This window comes from Mytilus edulis, chromosome 2 (assembly GCF_963676685.1).
Source record: "Mytilus edulis chromosome 2, xbMytEdul2.2, whole genome shotgun sequence".
Lineage (NCBI taxonomy): Eukaryota > Metazoa > Mollusca > Bivalvia > Mytilida > Mytilidae > Mytilus > Mytilus edulis.
The window spans coordinates 68,476,730-68,499,404 of NC_092345.1; the positions used below are offsets into that span (position 1 = coordinate 68,476,730).

Sequence of the window (22,675 nt, forward strand, 5' to 3'; positions counted from 1 at the left end):
TTTTACTGAATATTTGCTTAAATATTGTTTTGTTTGTTGAACATTTTAGAAACAAATGCTGAAAAGTTTACCTTTAGAGTCTTAGATGAACTTTAACAGAAAATTTGCTGAAAACCCACTGGAACGGGTTAAATTATAGCTGGGTTTTTTTAGAAAATGGTGTTTAAGAGGTTCTGAATATTTCAGCAAGTTGTTCAGAAAGATTCAGAAGTAATACTAATTATTTCTGAATATTTACTGAAAATGTCTTGCTGAATTGTAACTGAAAGTTTGCTGAAAGTTTGCTGAAAACTTGCTGGAATGTGCCAAATTCAGCCATCTTTAAGCAAAAGGTTTTTTTATAGGTTCTGAATATTTCAGAAAGGTGTTCAGAAAAATTCAGAATTAATGCTGAATTATTTCTGAATATTTACTGAAAATGACTTGCTGAATATTTACTGAAAATGACTTGCTGAATTGTTACTGAAAATTTGCTGAAAATGTGCTGGAATGTGCCAAATTCAGACATTTTTAAGCAAAAGGTTTTTAATAGATTCTGTAAAATTCAGCAAGGTGTTCAGAAAAATTCAGAATTAATGCTGAATTATTTCTGAATATTGCTGAATATTTACTGAAAACGTACTGCTGAATTTTTACTGAAAATGTGCTGAAAACTTGCTGGAACGTGCCAAATTCAGGCATTTTTAAGAAAAGGGTTTACTAAATGTGTTCAGTAAAATTTCAGCATCGAGTTCAGAAAAAATTCAGAAAAATATTTTCATGAGGGTAACTTTCGATAGATTAATTATAGATTCCCTTCTGACCCTTTACAGAATTTACTTAACCTCAATTTATCCCTGCCAGGCCTGTCAGTAGCAAACCATATAACTATATAATAAAAAACTCTAAAAAAAAACTAGAGGCTCTAAAGAGCCTGTGTCGCTCACCTTGGTATATGTGAATATTAAACCAAGGACGCAGATAGATTCATGACAAAATTGTGTTTTGGTGATGGTGAAGTGTTTGTACATCTTACTTTACTGAACATTCTTGCTGCTTACAATTATCTTTATCTATAATGAACTTGGCCAAGTAGTTTCAGTGGAAAATGTTAGTAAAAATTTACAAATTTTATGAAACTTTTTAAAAATTGACTATAAAGGACAATAACTCCTTAGGGGGTCAATTGACCATTTCAGTCATGTTGACTTATTTGTAAATCTTATTTTTCTGAACATTATTGCTGTTTACAGGTTATCTCTATCTATAATAGTATTCAATTTCCTTAAAATTACCAATTCAGGGGCAGCAACCTAACAACCAGTTGTCCAATTCATCTGAAAATTTTAGAGCAGATAGATCTGGACTTGATAAACAATTTCTTCCACTGTCAGATTTGAAAACTAGAGGCTCTCAAGAGCCTGTATCGCTCACCTGATTCTACTTGGGTTTTTGAAATCATATGAAAAAATATAAAATTTGGCTAAAAGTGACAACACAACCTCATTGATAAGGAAAGGAACATGTTTAATTTCATTCAAAAGTCCCCCACTGGCGGCCATCTTGGATGGTGGATCGGCTACAAAGTAACAACACTTGGTCAGCACCTCATAAGGAACATTCATGCAATGTTTAGTTTTATTCCATTCAGTGGTTCTCTAAAAGAAGTCATTTGTATGCATTTCCAATAGCCTGGTCCTATGTTAAACTAAGTCCCTGCTGGCGTCCATCTTGGATAAGGGATCGGCTACAAAGTAACAACACTTGGTCAGCACCACATTAGGAACATTCATGCCATGTTTGATTTCATTCCATTCAGTGGTTCTCTAAAAGAAGTCATTTGTATGCATTTCCCATAGGGTCCTATGTTAAACTAAGTCCCCTGCTGGCGGCCATCTTGGATGATGGATGGGCTACAAAGTAACAACACATGGTCAGCACGGCATAAGGAACATTCATGCAATGTTTGGTTTCATTCCATTCAGTTGTTCTCTAAAAGAAGTCATTTGTATGCATTTCCCATAGGGTCCTATGTTAAACTAAGTCCCCCGCTGGCGTCCATCTTGGATAATGGATCGGCTACAAAGTAACAACACTTGGTCAGCACCACATTAGGAACATTCATGCCATGTTTGATTTCATTCCATTCAGTGGTTCTCTAAAAGAAGTCATTTGTATGCATTTCCCATAGGGTCCTATGTTAAACTAAGTCCCCCGCTGGCGGCCATCTTGGATGATGGATTGGCTACAAAGTAACAACACTTGGTCAGCACTCCATAAGGAACATTCATGCTATGTTTGGTTTCATTCCATTTAGTGGTTCTCTAGAAGAAGTCATTTGTATGCATTTCCCATAGGGTCCTATGTTAAACTAAGTCCCCCGCTGGCGGCCATCTTGGATGATGGATCGGCTACAAAGTAACAACACTTGGTCAGCACCCCATAAGGAACATTCATGCTATGTTTGGTTTTATTCCATTCAGTGGTTCTCTAAAAGAAGTCATTTGTATGCATTTCCCATAGGGTCCTATGTTAAACTAAGTTCCCGGCTGGCGGCCATCTTGGATGATGGATCGGCAACAAAGTAACAACACTTGGTCAGCACCTCATAAGGAACATTCATTCCATGTTTGGTTTCATTCCATTCAGTGGTTCTCTAGAGGAAGTCATTTGTATGCATTTCCCATAGGGTCCTATGTTAAACTAAGTCCCCCGCTGGCGGCCATCTTGGATGATGGATCGGCAACAAAGTAACAACACTTGGTCAGCACCTCATAAGGAACATTCATGCCATGTTTGGTTTCATTCAATTCAGTGGTTCTCTAAAAGAAGTCATTTGTATGCATTTCCCATAGGGTCCTATGTTAAACTAAGTCCCCGGCTAGCAGCCATCTTGGATGATGGATCGGCAACAAAGTAACAACACTTGGTCAGTACCTCATAAGGAACATTCATGCCATGTTTGGTTTCATTCCATTCAGTGGTTCTCTAAAAGAAGTCATTTGTATGCATTTCCCATAGGGTCCTATGTTAAACTAAGTCCCCCGCTGGCGGCCATCTTGGATGATCGATCGGCTACAAAGTAACAACACTTGGTCAGCACCTCATAAGGAACATTCATGCCATGTTTGGTTCCATTCCATTTAGTGGTTCTCTAGAAGAAGTTCAAAATGTAAATTGTTAACGACGACGACGACGACGACGACGGACGACGACGGACGACGACGACGGACGACGGACGCCAAGTGGTGAGAAAAGCTCACTTGGCCCTTCGGGCCAGGTGAGCTAAAAATGGTTAAAAATTGACTATAAAGGGCAATAACTCCTAAAGGGGTCAACTGACCATTTTGGACCTGTTGACTTATTTGTAAATCTTACTTTGCTAAACATTTATTCTATTTTACAGTTTATCTCTATCTATAATAATATTCAAGAAAATAACCAAAAATAGCAAAAATTTCCTTAAAATTACCAATTCAGGGGCAGCAACCTAACAAAGGGTTGTCTGATTCATCTGAAAATTTCAGGACAGTTAGATCTTGACCTAATAAACAATTTTAATCCTTGTCAGATTTGCTCTAATTGCTTTGGTTTTTGAGTTATAAGCCAAAAACTGCATTTTACCCCCATGTTCTATTTTTAGCCATGGCGGCCATCTTGGTTGGTTGGCTGGGTCACCGGACACAATTTTTAAACTAAATACCCTAATAATGATTTTGGCAATGTTTGGTTAAATTTGGCCGAACAGTTTCAGAGGAGAAGATTTTTGTAAAAGTTAACGACGACGGACAACGACGGACGCCAGACGCCAAGTAATGAAAAAAGCTCATTTGGCCCTTCGGGCCAGGTGAGCTAAAAAATGCACTTCAATTATCAGTGGTTTGTATATATGCTGATGTTAATGGAAGCTTCTGAAATCAACTTCTTGACAAAAAAGCTTGAGGCTAAAATATAAAGACTAAAAAACCTAAGACTAATGACTGCCTAGTCAACAAAAGATTGTTGCTGAATTTGTATTTGCTTTTGAATTGAAATAATTGACTATGAATAGAAGAAGCCAGTTTAAAGTATATATGTACAGCTTCTATTTGAATAGTTATTTTAAAGCTCGACTATTTTATTTATTACTTGGGAATGTACATAATTTTTCCGATTATAACCCTTTGGCAAATTCTAATTTCTACTAACTGGATGACTTATGCAAATTGCACAAACCTATCGCAATATAAATTTATGCACTCAGTTTGCTTTATTATCTGGAAGCCTTTATTTAATTTATCATATCTTCATATTTTATTTCCTACATGAATTCCTTTATATTCTCAACTCGTATTTGAAGCTGTCTTTACTCGTGGTTGATGTTGTATGCGGTAAAACCTGTGGCATGCAATTGATTGGGACCTCTTATGAAGAGACTTATTTTGGTCTCATAAAACATCTCAAATTTTACGGATTTCCTGATTTTACTTAAATCAATTCAAACATTCAAAATAACCAAAAACAGCAAAATTTCCTTAAAATTACCAATTTAGGGGCAGCAACCCAACAACAGGTTGTCAGATTCATCTGAAAATTTACGGCCAGATAGATCTTGACCTAATAAACAATTTTACCCATTCAGATTTGTTCTAAATGCTTTGGTTTTTGAGTTATTAGCCAAAAACTGCATTTTACCCCTATGTTCTATTTTTAGCTGTGGCGGCCATCTTGGTTAAATGGCCGGGTCATCGGACACATTTTTCAAACTAGATACCCCAATGATGATTGTGGACAAGTTTGGAATAATTTGGCCAAGTAGTTTCAGAGGATAAGATTTTTATAAAAGATTACTAAGATTTAAGAAAAATGGTTAAAATTGACTTTAAAGGGCAATAACTCCTAAAGGGGTCAACTGACCATTTCGGTCATGTTGACTTATTTGTAAATCTTACTTTGCTGAACATTTTTGCTGTTTACAGTTTATCTTTATCTATAATAATATTCAAGATAATAACCAAAAACAGTAAATTTCCATAAAATTACCAATTCAGGGGCAGCAACCCAACAACGGGTTGTCCGATTCATCTGAAAATTTCAGGGCAGATAGATCTTGACCTGATGAATGATTTAACCTCGTTGGATTTGCTCTAAATGCTTTGGTTTTTGACTTAAAGCCAAAAACTGCATTTTACCCCTATGTTCTATTTTTAGCCCTGGTGGCCATCTTGGTTGGTTGGTCAGGTCATCAGACACATTTTTAAACTAGATACCCCAATGATGATTGTGGCCAAGTTTGGATTAATTTGGCCAAGTAGTTTCAGAGGAGAAGATTTTTGTAAAAGCTAACGACAGAGGACGACGACGGACGATAGACGCCAGGTGATGAGAAAAGTTAAAAGGTTAAATACATTACAAAGTTGAGGAATCTATTCCTTGGGTAGACAATCCTTAGCTTTTGGAAAAGGTCAAAGTTTATAATTGAACAATGACTCAAAAAAGAAACAAAAGAGAAACAACTCGTGGTCAGAATACTGTTAGTAAAGATGCCCGTGCTTGAAAGTCACCTGTAAAGCTCTCTCTGCCCTATCCTGAATTGTCCTAAATAACAAAACCGAAAAAACACTTGCACGAGTGAATTGAATAGTATTGCATGCAAGCAGTATTTTAAAGCACGAAATAGTAAATAGAAAGCATATCACTGATACTCAGGAAAAGAATACGCATTTGTATCATCACATATCTTAATCTAATAGTTGATTTCGAATGTCAAATGGCCTACATTAAATGTTTTGACTCCCGATTTATTGACATTTTATCCGGAATTTTTTAGAATGCAAACCGATAGTGTGCTTTTGAAATGTGATCTATAATGTGAATGAATCAAGACGTGTAGGATAATTGGTCAACACTATGAATACAACTTTTCAAAACCGTACCATAGTACAAATATGTAGATGCTATAAGGTTAAACTATTAAAACAAACAAACAAACAAAAATTAAATTGAAATTTTATAATAAACAAATGTTCCTGTTAGTAATTTTTTTCAAATTCTTTTGAATACATATAATATCAATAAACACAAACGTCAAGTATTTATGAATGAATATTTTATTTATCTAATGAATCTATTTTTAAATTCTAACATTCCACTATGTGAATAGGGCCATCAAGGGACCATATCAAAGACGTAGATAACAACCTGTAAAGACCTGGAGAATTTTGTTCTGACTTTTGGCCGAGAGATATCAAGTGGCCCATAGACACATCCAAAACTCGCCAAAATAAAAGCATGAACCCCTCAGGGGGTTCATGCAAAAAAAGGTTCAAATAAACATGATAAATGCCATTTATACTTATGAACTTCTTATGCACAGTGCATTAAGAATACACAGCAACATTATATACACTAACCAAATGCTAGGCAGGGCGTAGCTTTATATGACCGCCGAGGTTGAACCCTGAACAGTTGGGGCAAGTATGGACACAACATTCAAGCTTGATACAGCTCTGATTTGATTGTGATTAAATAGTTGACACAACATAGGTTTCTGACACAGAATGAATGTGGTCTAAGAACTTAAACTTAAAAACTTAAAATTTTTAAATTGGACATTACCTATTATGGTCCAATATCCAAAATCTAATTACCTGGTTAGATTCAGCATATTAAAGAACCCCTAGAATTCAATTTTTGATGAAATGAAATAATGTTCAATTTTGGACCCTTAAGACCTCAATGTGGACCAATTTGGTAACAGGGCCCAAATATTAAAAATCTAAATATATGGTTAGATTCAGCATATTTTAGAACCTCATTTATTCAATTTTTGTTGAAATCAAACAAAAGTTTAATTTTGGACCCCGATTTGGACCAACTTGAAAACTGGGCCCATAATCAAAAAACTATGTACCTGTTTAGATTCAGCTGAGCATATCAAAGAACCCCAACAATTCAATTTTTGTTAAAATCAAATTTAATTTTGAACCCTTTGGACCTTATTGTAGACCAATTTTAAAACTGGACAAAAAATTAAGAATCTAAATACACGGTTAGATTTGGCATATCAAAGAACCTCTGTTTTTTTTATCCTGTATTGATAATTGTTTTTGCAAAAATTGAGATATAAATAAATAAAAACATGAAAATTGGTCAATATTGTCATGAAAGGGCAATAATTCTTACATGGACAGTTTGGATATAAATGTATTGACATTCTTTTAGATTTCATATTGTTTATAATTTTGATGGATCACAATTTCTGCCTATTTATCAGAGTAAAGTTAACTTATGGAATTTTCCCAGACTGTTCTGTCATTGATTTTATTTTTCATTGTACTAGCTTGCACTCAAACACGCTCCGTCTCAAAAAGTTGAAAAATCTGCAATTTCAATAACACATGTGGACACTAACATGATGGTTGTCTTACATATCAAAAATCAGCTCAAAATCTGGATGCGTATTGAAAAAAAGTCTGTAATCTGTGATTTTCAACAATTTTCAAAGTTGTAAACCCTAAATTTTAGCAAAAATTAGCGGAGTGGAACAAAATTAAACTTGATCTGTAACTCATTATGAGTAACTCACATACCAAAAATCAGCCCAATATCTGAAAGGGTTTAGCAAAAAAGTCTGTATAACTGTGATTTTCAACAATTTATCAAAGTCCAAAGCCCATAATTTCGGCAAAAATTAGTGGAGTGGAATGAAACTTAAACTTGATCTGTAACTCATCATGGTTAACTCACTTACCAAAATTCAGCCCAATATCTGAAGGCATTTAGAAAAAAAATCTGTATAATGGTTTGTTGCGGAATTTCGGAATTTTGGAATTACGGAATTGCGGAATTACGGAATTGCGGAATTAGGGAATTGTGGAATTACGGAATTGCGGAATTACGGAATTTAGGAATATCGAACAAGGGTAAAACTACCAACTTCTTTGCGGGGCCATAAAAAAACATCCTATTCTTTATCTGATGATGTCACAATTAGGTCATAACATGTGCCCTTGAAAACGATGAAAAGTACAGAATTAATGCAGTTTTACATTATTGTTTCCATTGTGGAAACATGGTGTGCAGCCTAGAAAAGACAAAGCTTTATTAAAACTATTGACATAATCTCACCAAATATAAAGTTGTTTCTTGTGTTCGCATATACTTGGCCAATCTAAAATTTGTTTTAAATTTAATGAAAAACAAGGAAAATCAAGATTTTTTTCAAAATATACAAATTGAAATTTCATCATGGTTTGTTGCCATGGTAACCTTGTTAAACATAACATTTGCTTTTAAATCCTGATTATCTGGTAACTTAATCTAGTTATGACAAATTTAAGTATATGTATTATATAAACTTTAAAATTTGCAGTATTATTTCGGCCAAATAAGGGTGTTATTGACCCTGCTCCTTTCTTGAAAACAGGAAACAAAATATCATTTTATTTCCAGCAAGTAATTTTTATTATTTTTACAATATCCTGGGACTTTTTAGATTTGTGTGCATTTAAGTTATGATAAAAAGAAAATAAGATTTTGTAGATTGGGCAATTTTTTTCTATTTTGTATCATTTGATAAATATGATTTTTGGATTACAAGAATTCAATATGGCAAATACCTCTAAGTAGATTATTAACTTCATCAGATATTGAGAACTTTAAGTCATGTTACAATTATTAACAACATGTATTGGAATTTATATTTAGACTTAATTCCTGCTTCATGTTAATTATATATATATGAACAGATAAGAGCCGAATTACACTATAATTATATATAGTTAATTCAATTATGATTTTGATTAATATGTATGACCAGTGACCAAATACACAATAAATCAGATCGAATGGCAAAAACATCAAATAAGAAAAAGCCTGCTTTATAGTCCTTGAACATTGAAAACCTATATTGAGCACATACTTGTATCGAAGAATAGAACAATTTCATTAATAATTAATAAACAGCTGTGCCATGAGCGCATGATACGCCCAACGTCTTGTGTGGAAGTTTTATGCAATAATCATAAATCTTTTCTGAGAAAGTTTTAAGCAATTACCATTTATTGCTTTTGAGACACGGCGGGATATGTGAAACCTTCCCCCCACCCTGTTTTTTTTTTTTTAAATATCACTAAAATAAAATTATGAATAAAACCAAAAAGTATACAGATCTTTAGATTAATATAACGAAGAAGTGTGTACAGTTTCAAGCAATAATCATAAATTGTTTTTGAGATACGGCGCGACATGTAAAAAAAAAACCTCCTCTTTTTTACAAAATACTCAATAACTCAAAAATAAAATTTTCAGTCATCACCAAAAAGTATACAGATCTTTAGATTAACATAACAAAGAAGTGTGTAAAGGTTTTAAGCAATAATCATAAATCGTTTTTGAGATACAGCACGACATGTAAAAAACCCCTCCCCCTTTTTTACAAAATACTCAATAACTCAAAAATGAAATTTTGAATCATCACCAAAAAGTATCCAGATCTTTAGATTAATATAACAAAGAAGTGTGTAAAGTTTTAAGCAATAATCATAAATCGTTTTTGAGATACGGCGCGACATGTAAAAAACCCTCCCCCATTTATACAAAATACTCAATAACTCAAAAATGAAATTTTGAATCATCACCAAAAAGTATACAGATATTAAGATTAATATAACTGAGAAGGGTGTAAAGTTTTAAGCAATAATCAAGAATCATTTTTGAGATACGGTGCGACATGTGAAAAAAAACACACCCCTGTTTTAGTTACAAAGTGCTGTAACTCAAAAAGTCTAAATCTTATTTTCACTAAAAAGTATACAGATCATTTGACCATCATAAAAAACAACTATATTAAGTTTCATGAAATTTCGATAAGTCGTTCTCAAGTTACGGTGCGACATGTTTACGCCGGACAGACAGACGGACGGACACCGGACATTTGTATACCATAATACGTCCCGTTAAAATTTTGAAGGGCGTATAAAAAGCTACAAATGCCAGAAGGTAAAATAAATGCAACAAGTATAAAAATAGTCTTTTAAGCCAACAAATTGTTAAATATGAAGGTTACAGTATTCTTGTGTAAAGTTTACATCTCTAAAAAGTCCCAATATAAACCAAACAAACAATATCACATGATAATACCATGCAGTGAGACCATGCAGGTGTTTTGACAGAAAAAGCATCATCATTAATAAATTGATCAACTGCAACACAGTTCCAAAGTTTGTACATGATAAAACCAATACTAATATCAGATTGATATAATGCAAACTATGAAGATTTAATCCTCTTATGCCCAAGGGCATTACTTTGTAATATCTGTGTTTTCAAATATTTACAAACTTGTGCATATTACATGACATGAAGTGTTGAAATGGATATTCAGCAATAATGATAAGCAATGATAACTGATCTGTTTTGAACAGGAACTGTGGGCATGATAGGGTTAGAGGGCTATATATTGTTCTTCTGTGTATCATATTTGTTTTTTGTTCATTGTTTTGTACATCAATTAGGCCTCAAGTTTTCTCTTTTACTGTTTTATGTTTTTCATTTTTTTAGCCTTTTATAGCTGACTATGCAGTATGGGTTTTACTCATTGTCGAAGGTTGTACGGTGGCCTATGGTTGTTTATATCTGTGTCATTTCATTTCTTGTGGAGAGTTGTCTTATTGGCAATCACACCACGTACATTTTCTTATTTTATATTTAAGAAAAAAATTATAATACAAATATCACAAAATCTTAGCATTATCAATGATCCATGTAAATCAGGTTAAGGTCAACCCTGCTAGACCATCATGTTCAACTTACAATCAATCCACACAAGAAATATAACTGACCTATTTTATACAAGTATCTCAGACAAGAACAAATTAACCATGAAACTGAGGTCAGGGTCAAAAGATTCCTCCCAAGAAGAATGTACAATCTACAATAGGTCCATACACCAAATACGGTTACCCTATTGTATGTTCTATCTAAAAAATAGACCAAAGGTCAATAACTTGACATTGACAATTAATGTCATGCTCAGATGATACCTGCCATACAAATATTAACACTTTTCAATTTTTCCATACACCAATTTTGCCCTAAAAACAGATATATGTTAAAATCCACATATACTACTAGTCCTATCCCAATCTTTACTGCATAATACATAAGGGATCTATTATTTAAATAATATGATGAAATTACAAAAAATCTATTTCTAAACTTCATTTATTGTCATAGTGTTGAAAAAACTAAAAAATCTATTTCTAGAGTGGCATTGTCTATGGAAAAAACTCAGCTAGAGTTATCATATTTAAATGACTATTTTTAACAAATAGCATGGACAAAGAATCGATAACAGATATATATGCCTTGATTATTGAGCTATAAATCTGATAGTTCCTGATGGTGACAATCTCATCATTACAGTTAATGGTCAGGAAAGATTATGGTCTTCATCTCATATCTGATTTCAATTATTTCATTTCATCCAAACCTTCAGGTGCTTGATATTTTTTCCCAGTTAATTTTGTCCTATTGATGTTCAATGCAGATGACATTTATTGATTTTTATATTCTGACCAACTTGAAACTTTAATTTCATCTAAAAAATGTCAGGGTAATGAGAATGCTATTTCCATGATGTAATAAAAAATTATATAAAACATTGAATTTCAGTTATTCCATTATCTTAAAATCATAAAATTGTCATTTCCTGAGGCTCATAACTGGATAAATTCATTATTCAGAATCTACCAAATTAATTAAAATTTCAGTTTACATCAATCAATCTAATTTAAATTTAATACAAGTTTTGAACATTATACATGGCTGTGAATGAAGTCACTTTTATGATGTATTAATTTCTAAACAAGTACAAATACTCTAAAATTTTCTTTACAAAATTATATACTTTCATCCTATTTCAAGTAAAAGCATCATTGCGACAGAAAGCTGCACATCTTTATTGGTAAAATTTAGCCTTCTTTGTATCATCTGATGGACTATTTTTTCTTCCTACTAAATCCACTCATATAAAAAAAAAGTAACACAGTGAAATATAAGTACAAAATTAAAAACAATAAGCCTATCAGCCACTCCCATCAGAATATTGAACTATTGTAGTTTAGTGAATTGTGTAACCTCACATGTATAGACTCTAAACAACTATGTAAATACTTTTCAGATTTCCTGTTGGTTTGTAAATTCTGAAGCAACTTGAGACTGAATATTTCTCTTTTAAAACATTTATTATTTTTCAATTTCAAAGGATTTTGATTTTGATTTTGATTTTTTCTCAAATTGCAGAGAAGGGTCTTCAAATATGAATGAGCATTCCTGGCCCTTACAAAAATTTATAAAAAATAATAGGGACATTCAAGAACATTTTTTTACCTAAATTCCTTTCTCAGTTTCCGATCAGTAGGAATAGTTTCATTAATATAATTTCATATTCCATACAATTTACCCAGAAGTAAGTAATCATGATTGATAATTGTTTAATCACACAATTCTACTGAACTCAAGTGACTGACTTATAAGATAATGCATTCCTATATAGAATGGCTATTCATAGTCGTGCCAATTAGATAACTATCCACCAGAGACCAAATGAAGATGATGTTCGGAAAACCCAAAGAATTAGCTGTAAACTGCCTAACATTGTATTGTTCCAATTTTAACACTAAAATTGTACAGGTTTTTTTATAAAAAACATGTTCTATCATTCACTTCTGTCCTAACGAAAATTCTGTATGAGAACACTATGCAAGTCTTTGACAGTTGAATAACTCTCTTGACATATACATGTATAGTATCAGTAGCTTGAACTGAAGCCCTAGGCTAGAACTATAACCCACAATTTCATAGAAAACCTTAAAGTACTAAACATTTTTTACACACTCACATCTACTTAAAAGATTCAAACAAAGTCAAAAGGTTCGTGTAGATATACTACAGCATTTAGAGGTGTTGTAATGAAAAACATGGGTACTACATGATAGTTGGGTGTGTTCAACATCCCTTTCAGCACACTTTGGCTTTATTAATTCAGACAGTTTTTAGTAATTTGTAGAAGAAGCCACAGTACATAGTCATAGAGAGAACCATGACCTCCTGCAGGTAAACTGACAATTCTTGTTAAAAGTCCTACACACCTGACAGAAATGGGAAGGGGGTTCTTACTCACTACCGGTACTTTAGTGGTGAATGGCTTGAGGTCAATTTATTTCAAGTAAATTATGCAAATTCTTAAATGTTATTCTGACATCTTACCATCTATACATTCTTCTTCTGTACTGCAAAGATGTCTTGTATATAAACAACCTGAAAAATATACACAAAATGTAAACAATCTATAAAATTATACACTAAATTTAAACAATATTAAATATACACTAAATTTAAACAATATTAAATATACACTAAATGTAAACATCTAGATGTTAAGTAAAGATAAAACAGAAGTTATATGCATTGTACCCCTTTTATGGTTTGTTCTTATATTTAACTGTTACACCACTTTTCCAGTTATAGGGAGGGTATGGAGTCAGCAAATATCTTTAACTGCTACTAATTCTGTATGTGCATGTCCAAAGTCAGGAGCCTGTAATTTAGTGGATGTTATTTGTTGCTGTATTCATATTTGTTTTGTACATAAATCACTGGCTGTAAGTATTTTGTATTGTTCAACAAATTTTGTTCTTTTGGGGCCTTTCATTGCTTATTCAGCGGTATGGTTTTGCTCGTTGTTGAAGGCAGTAAAGAGACCTACAGTTGTTAACTTCTATATCATTTTTATAAAATATACTACATTGTACATGTATATTAGTAACTCATTAACATTGTACATGAAAGTAGTCCTCTATCATATAAAGATGTCCTGTAGCAAATTACCTGTTCAATTATTTAACAAATGTTCACAGTTAAAAAGTTCTACAAAGAACATGGTGAGTTCAAAATTTCCAAATAAAACAATAACATTCTTAACTAAAATGTTTTTACAAAATGATTAATAAACTAACAAGTTGAAAGTTCTAATTCTTTATGTTTAACAACACACAAATAAATTCAGTGTTGTAATTCAAAGATGCATACATGATTTGTTAATTTTCTAAGTGACAAACTGTATTAAGGCTGTTATACTCCTGAAGATTCAATCTTACACCATCTTTACTTGATTGCCTCCCCTTATTATCTTACAGTACTTTTGATTAGGTATGAAATGTAGGTAAGAGAAATCTTCTGGTAAGCAAAGTAAGAAGTTGTTACATGTATATTCACCAATAACAATGCATCTGTACCATACTTTATATGACTGAAAATGGCTACGGTAAACACAAAAGTAATCATCTCAGTTGTAAGTGCAACCTCAATCCCTTACTCATCATACGTTTAAACCAAAAATTAAATCACTGTTTACATGAAAATACAAATAAAGTTCTGGACAGCTATTTTATCTTAAAATAATGGAAAGATGGCATATGGTTAAAATTTGTGTCTACATCATTCAGTGATGGGAGCAAACTTGGTGACGGGGACAAACAATACTCTTCTATTTGTACTTTAGTAATCTGTGTGGATAGACACAGAAATTATATGCAGATCATTAAAATTTCCTTTCTTTTTTTTCCCCCATTAATATTTTCAATCTTAAGACAGCTTAAAGAAACCTTATGCTAATGTATTAAGTCGGAGAAATTTCTATTTCTGTGTATATTTAATTGTAATGGATTTTCTCAGCTAGACAACCAACCATGTACAAATAAACAGCCATATTTGTCATCCAATTCCAATTTTCTCATGGCAATAATTGATAAATATTGAGAATGACAAGGAATTTTCTATGACAACTGACATCTTCAATAAGTTGCTCCCACAAATCTTAATGATTAATAATCAACTTTATGCTGGTACTAATGGAAAGTCTTCTGAATAAACCATATCTTAGGCCATTAGTTTTCTCGTTTGAATTATTTTACATTGCCATTTTAGGGCCTTTTATAGCTGACTATGCGGTATGGGCTTTGGTCATTGTTGAAGGCCAAACAGTGACCTATAAATGTTAATTTATGTGTCATTTTGGTCTCTTGAGGAGAGTTCGTCTCATTGGAAATCATACCACATCTTCTTTTTTTATATATATTACGTATATCTCTGAAGAGTATCCTCACAAAATACTTTCTACTTTCAATGCATCATACATATGTATATATTTAATATATATAAATTGTAACATGTTCTTAACCATATTTGCTTTACACATTTCAACAAATGCTGCATAAAGAAGTTAAATGGGGAATGTGTCCATGGGACACATATGATGCCCCCACTTGCATATCATATATATTTATAAGGGAACATAACTGAAGAACAGTGAAAATGACACTTCCCAAATTTGTACTTGAACTAAGTTTTGTGGTAATAAGTAAAGTGTATTAGTTTCATAACATTTGATTGAGGCAAACTTCATTAAAAAGTGACACCACCAAATGTAAACTTTATCTGAATTTTGTGATAATATGAAGCTTTGTGTATAAGTTTCATAACATTTGGTTGAGGCAAACTAAATCAGAGTACTGAAACTAAATATTCAGCAATTTCCATTTGTAAAAGGGCATAACTCTAGATTAGTTGAAGCAATGACACCAAAATTCAAACTAGAGCTGTGCTTTATGGTAATAAGTTTAATTAGTCTCGAGCAGGATACATACACGTCCATTTCCTCCAATGAAGTATAATTCATTACAATGTATTAGGAAGCTCCCCAACAAACCCAAACTATTAAGTTCTTAAATACTTTAGTGTTAATGTCAGTTTTATTTTAGCTTTAAATGTTTATTTTTTTATTTTTTAACAAATTGTAGTTCAATGTTGCTGTTTGGTTGGAGTTGACAAAAAGAGCATCTTCATATTTACACCACTGTAATATTAAGAACGCTTATTAATGAGAAAAGGCCAAAAGAACAATTATTTGCCCAAGGCAAAATACGACTAGGACATTTTGTGGCAAACTCAGTTTTCTTTATCAACATGTGATCAATTGTTTCTTCTCTTATATACATGTATGTAATACAGTATTTATTAAATTTGATTGTTATACCACAGTATAGGTACCTTCGATATATATTATTCATTTCCTTTTGTTCTTTGAGTTATGACTATCCCGGTTCCCATTACTTAAAGCGGACTGGTTTTGTACCACATCACCTAATTTTTATATTAGTTCATTGTACATGTTGTAGCTCCATGAATATATATGAATACTTTTTTATGGACATTCCCTAGGGAAGAACAACAAATATTGTTACATCAGAGAAGAATGTGTGTGTAAACCAATTAAAGTTACCCTTTAGATTGCTTGTGTAATTTAATCATATCCCCGGATCTTATTGTATATTCTTTTGGGAATTTGATACTACATTAATCCCTCCTTCCCATGAATGAAACAGATCTCAAAATCAATTTATCTTTCAAAAGAAATTCAATATTCTTCCTCCTACTATATATTGATTACAGTTTGCAATGTAATTTTTCAATTCTAAAATATTCTCTTACATAACAACCTTGCTACTTCAGCTAAAATAGCGACAATTATAAACATGTACAGGGAAATGATCTTTTGGTAAATACATTTTCCTGAAAATGCCAATAGTAGATTTACGGTATTTAGATATTATTGTCATGGACTAACACAAGCTATAAATTGATTTTCTTTTAACTAGAAGATAGATGTTCGATGCATACATTTAATAACATCGCTGAGGGCATACATTAAGGCATATAAAGAAAATGTGAAAATTTACATACTTGTCTAAGAAATTTACTCAATCAATAAATACATCAAATTTAAAACTCCTTCATCACTTTGAAGTCAGACTTAGTTTTCCAAACTATCAGAAATGAACATGTTGGTGTTTTAAATTGAGGAATTGTCTGGTTCAGGATGTGTATTGTTCTTTCATTGTCAGTTTGAGTGAATTTTCATTAGAAAAAATTTAGCCATTCAAACTTAAACAATTAGTATTGTGTCTGAAATTCCCTAATGAATTTTCAATGGAATTGTTTAATTAGATGACAGCAGAATTTTACCATTGAATCATAAAAAATAGATACAAAGGAGATAAGGCCAGAAATAACCAAACAATACATCAAGGACCAGAAGACTGAAGATGTCTAAGATTTAACACAAAGGCTTCATAAAGATGTTTTAAAAACTTGGGACACTTCCTTAAACAAATACATAAACATGCTTGTTTTCCAGCTAAACATACAGCGATCTACATAACACATAATTCTACAGATTGAACAGCTAACTGAATTAGTAGCATAAAATCATAGCCTATTTCTTTTTACTAGATGCATAAGATGTCCTTTTTGTTGCAGAATAACCAACTTTAAATAAATTGCTTCGCTGAGCACTGCCTGATACGACCACAGATATTAAACCCTGAACAGTTGGGGCAAATTTGGACACAATATTAAGCTTGATACTGTCTGAATTTGGATTGTGATCAAATTTTTGACATAGAATAGGTTTCTGACACAAATAAGTGTCAAGATCTTACAAATCTATTGCGCAAAACTGTGCAATTGAAGATTCTTTTTAAAACCCTTCAAAAAATTAGAACCCCCCAAACTTTTGAATCCCCCCTTGAAGCAATTACCCCCACACTGAATCCGCGCCTTTCCTTTGTAGTATGGAACCTTGTAGTTCAATTTCAGAGAGATCCATACTCTTAAACACAAGTTAATTTCTTGAAACTAGAAAAATGCTTGTGTTTGGCCCTTTTTTGGCCCCTAATTCCTGCATGAATTGGGCAATGACACCCAAACTCAATCCCAGACTTCCTTTTGTGATATATGGAACCTTGTGGTACAATGTCAGAGGGATCCATAACCCCCAAAATGAATACAAACCTTCTATTTGTGGTATTAAACATTGTGGTACAATTTCAGAGCAATTGAAATACTTATACACAATTAAGTTATTTACCTGAAAGTAGAAAAAAGCTTGTTTTGGCCCCTTTTGGGCCCCTAAATCCTAATCGGTTGGGACCATCATCTTCAAAATCAATCCCATCCTTTCTTTAGTGATATTGAACCTTCTTTATATTTTTTATTATTCCATAGAGATCAATTGACTTTATGTGTCTTCGGACGACGCCGACATCATACCATTATACGATCCCAAATTTTTTTTTGCAGTCGTATAAAAACTAATGTAACATATTTTGATATTAACAGTCAAGAACCAAAACAATAATTTTTAATTGAGTTATCTTGAGTTTTATAAATACATCATTTCAAATTCATAAATAACAAATTTCTCACTTTAATAATGGTATTCTACAAATTCTAATTTGGATACATATATGTGTCAATTGTTGTAACCACAATCCTGTCCTCTATTCCCCAAATGTGACTTACATAATAAGACTTATCACCCAGCAGCATTATGAGGCAGACAGGTATCAGTCACGAAGACCATGCCTTAGGATCTGCTTACCCTTATGGAGCACCTGAGATCACCCCAAGTTTTTGGTGGGTTAGTGCTGCTCAAGTCTAGTTTTCTATACTTTTGTTGGTCTTTTGGTCTTTTTTTTTCAATGGCTTTGATAATTTGTGTTTCGACTTGTGAGTTTGATTGTCCCTTTGGTATCTTTGCCTTTTTTTGGTAACAAACATTTTATAATGATAAGAATAAGGATATTACATCATGTGCCACTCACTATTTCAGGGTTCCTGACATGCAACCTTAAAATTGGGGATAAAACTCTTACTCAATTAGCATGAAGTAAAACTAAAGGATGGACAGACACAGACTTGTAAACACCCCTACACCCCCTTTTTTGGATCATAAACAGGACACAATAAAATTATCCTTGACTTTCTTGTTTAATCTAATATTTTGTTAAATTGCAATTTTTAATAATATTAACAGCAGTAATTTCACTGCATCAGATAGGCATCAGATGGGCATTTCAACAGTTTTAAATGTCTCTTCAGTGATGCTGGAGGTCAAACTATAGAAATGGCAGTAAAAAAACAAACACTAACTCTAAAGAGCTGATGGAACTAAAAAGGACAAAAAGTAAAGAGCTTTACATGCAGATTTTAATTAATTATAATTCTAAATGTTATAACTTCATATAATTGTTATGTTTAAAAACATGACTGTATGTTTGAGGTTATTTAAGAGCAAACTGTTTTATTTAATTAATTTCATCACTTTGAAAACAAAAGTAATGCTTATTTGCATTCAATTAACAGAATCTGCATGTAAATGTGAACAATTTTCAACATTTTAACCAATTTTGATATGCTGAAAATAGAAATCTGTGTAAATATCTAAATATCTTGATGAAATCGAATTTCCTAATTACATCGAGGATTCTATTGTAAGACATTGACAGTCAAATTAAGCAATATCACACAAAACACTGATTACGTAAATCTCATTATATCAACAAGGTGATTAGTACAACTACAATCAATAAGTAACTTAATAGAAATCTAAGTCCCCATTCTTCATTTAACAATCTAATTAGGGTTCTACAGTTCTTTAAGGTCATTTACAAGTTTATCAAATAATATATTGAATCAGCAATATTCGTACAACTGGAAAACTGATAAACATCATGAACTATAAAGGCATGATAGCTGTAAAATTACCCTTTTTTGTCCTTATATCATGAATATGTCACATGCATGGTTGAAAGTTATGTGATATTTCATCAATTAGAAAAAAAAGTTAATTAAAAAGCAACCTTTCACAACTTTGAAAGTGTAAAAGCATAATCTGTTAAAATCAAAATTCTGGTATTAAAATGCCAACAGAGGCAGATTTAGGGAAAGTGGGCCTTAAATGGTGATTCAAATATGATTAATTAAATGACTTTTAACTGACAAAACTTTGCCTTGCCAGTGGTAATTCACAGTGGCGGATCCAGAACTTTTCCTAAGGGGGCCCTCGGACTGACCCAAGGGGGGACCGCTCCAGTCATGCTTCAGTGATTCCCTATATAATCAACCAAATTTTTCCCACAAAAGGGGGGGCCTGCCCCCCCCCCCCTGGATCCGCCTAAGATTCACCTTAGTTTTTTAAATCCTGAATCAGCATCTACCAATAGTTACAAATCATCAAAACTTCAAGCTCCTGTCAAAGCAAACAGCAACAATATATCAATAAAATATGTAAAACGAAACATTTTTATACATGTATTGAAGTAACCATGGTAGCAGAACATAAAAAAATCTAAAAGATCTTTAATCAAACTTAATGTTCAGGAAATTCAATGGGATTTGGTACTGACAGTGAAGTTCAAGTTAATTCACTGTAAAATGTGCAATATTTTCATTGCATATAACTTCAAAACTCTGTAATAACAAAACGAAAATGGGAGGCTCAACATTCATAACATAATTCATATTATACTTTTATGACATACATGTCATAGGGTCAAATGCAATCAATTCATGATTTAAACAAGTCTTACAGAGGAAAGTGCAGATAAAACCTATGGTAATTAATAAAATTTCAGGAATAGAGTAATCTTAAAAACATTTATAACTTTATAATAAAGCAACAATCTATCAATCAATCAATAAAGCATGAAGAAATGTGGCACGAGATTTTTTTAACATAAAAGGCTTTTAATAGTATCAGGTCTTCATCAGGCTTCTACATATCAGACTTGAATAGGAATTAACCAATCTCATTGTTAAACAGTTTTTAGGAACTGGCTTTACATTTTTACATGGACAGGTGGGTGTGTTGCCAAAAACGTTTGATAGGAACTAGAATACATTGTTTTTAGGGGGCAGCTGAAGCCTGTCTCTCTGTGCTGGATTTTCCTCTCTATGTTGAAGACCCATTGGTAGCCTTGTTTTTTGGGTTTTTGTTTTTTTGCTCTTTAGTCTGGTTGTTGTCTCCTTGACACATTCCTTGTTTCCACTCTCTATTCAATTTTCCTCAAATATTTAAAGCTCTTCATTATCAAACCTGGGTTTTGTACATACTTTTTTACTGAAATTCAGCACCATGATCTGAATTGTGAGGTAAAGACAACATAATCTAGAGAATGTATATGAAGATTGACCAGTGTCCAGTTAAGCAGTAAGAATGTAACTAATATTACAAATTCTTAATGAATAATAAATAAACCCTGACCAATCCTTTACAATGTTAAGTGTGAACATGATAAAACATAACCACATCAATAAAGTTCCACCTAAGACACTTAGTTTCTTCTGATTGATCTTCATCCTTATCTTAACAAATTATCTCTTCAAATTTTCTATTTCATGCATTTAGTTTAAACGAAAGTGTCTAACAAGAAAAAATGCTCTTTGCATTAAGTTGGGAAGGTTTCTCTTTCCCTCTTACTGAAAACAATTTCATTAATTGTCCAATTAGTTTAACTGTACTATTCCTTCCTATGTCAATGGCGGAGTTTTATTGGTTACTTTTACAGTTAATCACGTAGAAGATTGGATTCGGAAAGTTAAAAGTAACATCACCTCCCTATAGAAACATTGACAAGACTTTCATGACACTTCCATTGATTTCTTACTTAGTTATTGTCCTTCAATAGCCATGTGTTGTTGAATGTTACAGAACTGTCCTTTCCTTACTAGCATGACTAGTATACAAATAGAAATTATGTAGGCTTTATATGACATTCTTCTGTAAATTTACTTTTCTGAAGTATAGACAAATTTTATTAGTGACATAATGTTTCAATCCCTAAAACTCATCCCCAAACCAAATAGCAAATTTATTGCATTATTACTGGCTTTATTTAACACACTTCAAAACACTATGTTTGAATTCTAAGTAAAGGCAGAGTATACTTCAATAAGACAGCAACCAATATTAAAACTAACCAAGTAACCAAGATGCCAAGAAGTTACAGCCTTCAACATAATAGACAGATATTTTTACAAAATAGAATTGCTCTAAATTATACAGACTATATCAGTAGTGAATAGATTTTGCTAAAAAAGAAGATGTGGTATGATTGCCATTATGAGATAACCATTCACAAAAGACCAAAATTACACAGACATTAACAACTATAGGTCACCGTACGGCCTTCAACAATGAGCAAAGCCCATACCGCATAGTCAGCTATAAAAGGCCCCGATAAGACATTCAAAGATTTGACATTAAAACATATTTCTCAAAATATCAATGACATTAAGATATTACATGTCAAACTACTGCCAGGGAAAGACACATGAAAAAGAGATATCATTCAATACTCAGTTTTTCATGATCTCATCTCTCCCACTTTCTTAGATTTCAATCTAGAGACTAAAGTAAATTACATAAAAAGAACATACAAAAATTCCATTTCAGGAAAGCTCTCAACTTTAAAAGGGAGACAAATGATACCAGAGGGACTTTCAAACTCATAAAGGACAACATCAAAAGATCGATGTAGGATAAAAAAATTAAATCAAATAGTTTTGGGGGTGGGGGGTTAAAATTCTACAAGTTTTGGATATCTAAAATCGATTTTTACATATATCCCTATTGGTAAATCAATTTTTCCCAAATTAAGTTAAAAGGGGGGTGGGGGTGTCATTGAAAAAACTATGTGAATTAAGTTTTTTATCCTTCATTGAACTTTTGATGTCGTCCCTAAGTCGAAAAAACTGACAATATGCCATGGCTGAAAAAGATTTAAGACCCACAAACAAACAATGTGCATAA

The 22,675-nt window shown here is 32.4% G+C and overlaps 1 protein-coding gene across 2 annotated transcripts in view; it reads right to left on the reverse strand.

Annotated features, from left to right (window-relative positions):
* Positions 1-22,675, reverse strand: part of LOC139512763 (receptor-type tyrosine-protein phosphatase N2-like) — a 141,932-nt gene that overhangs the window by 104,806 nt on the left and 14,451 nt on the right. For both annotated transcript variants that reach the window (XM_071300644.1, XM_071300646.1), the window contains exon 2: positions 13,231-13,281. In XM_071300644.1, coding sequence (XP_071156745.1) covers positions 13,231-13,281 — 51 coding nt within the window. The remainder of the gene's footprint in view (positions 1-13,230; positions 13,282-22,675) is intronic.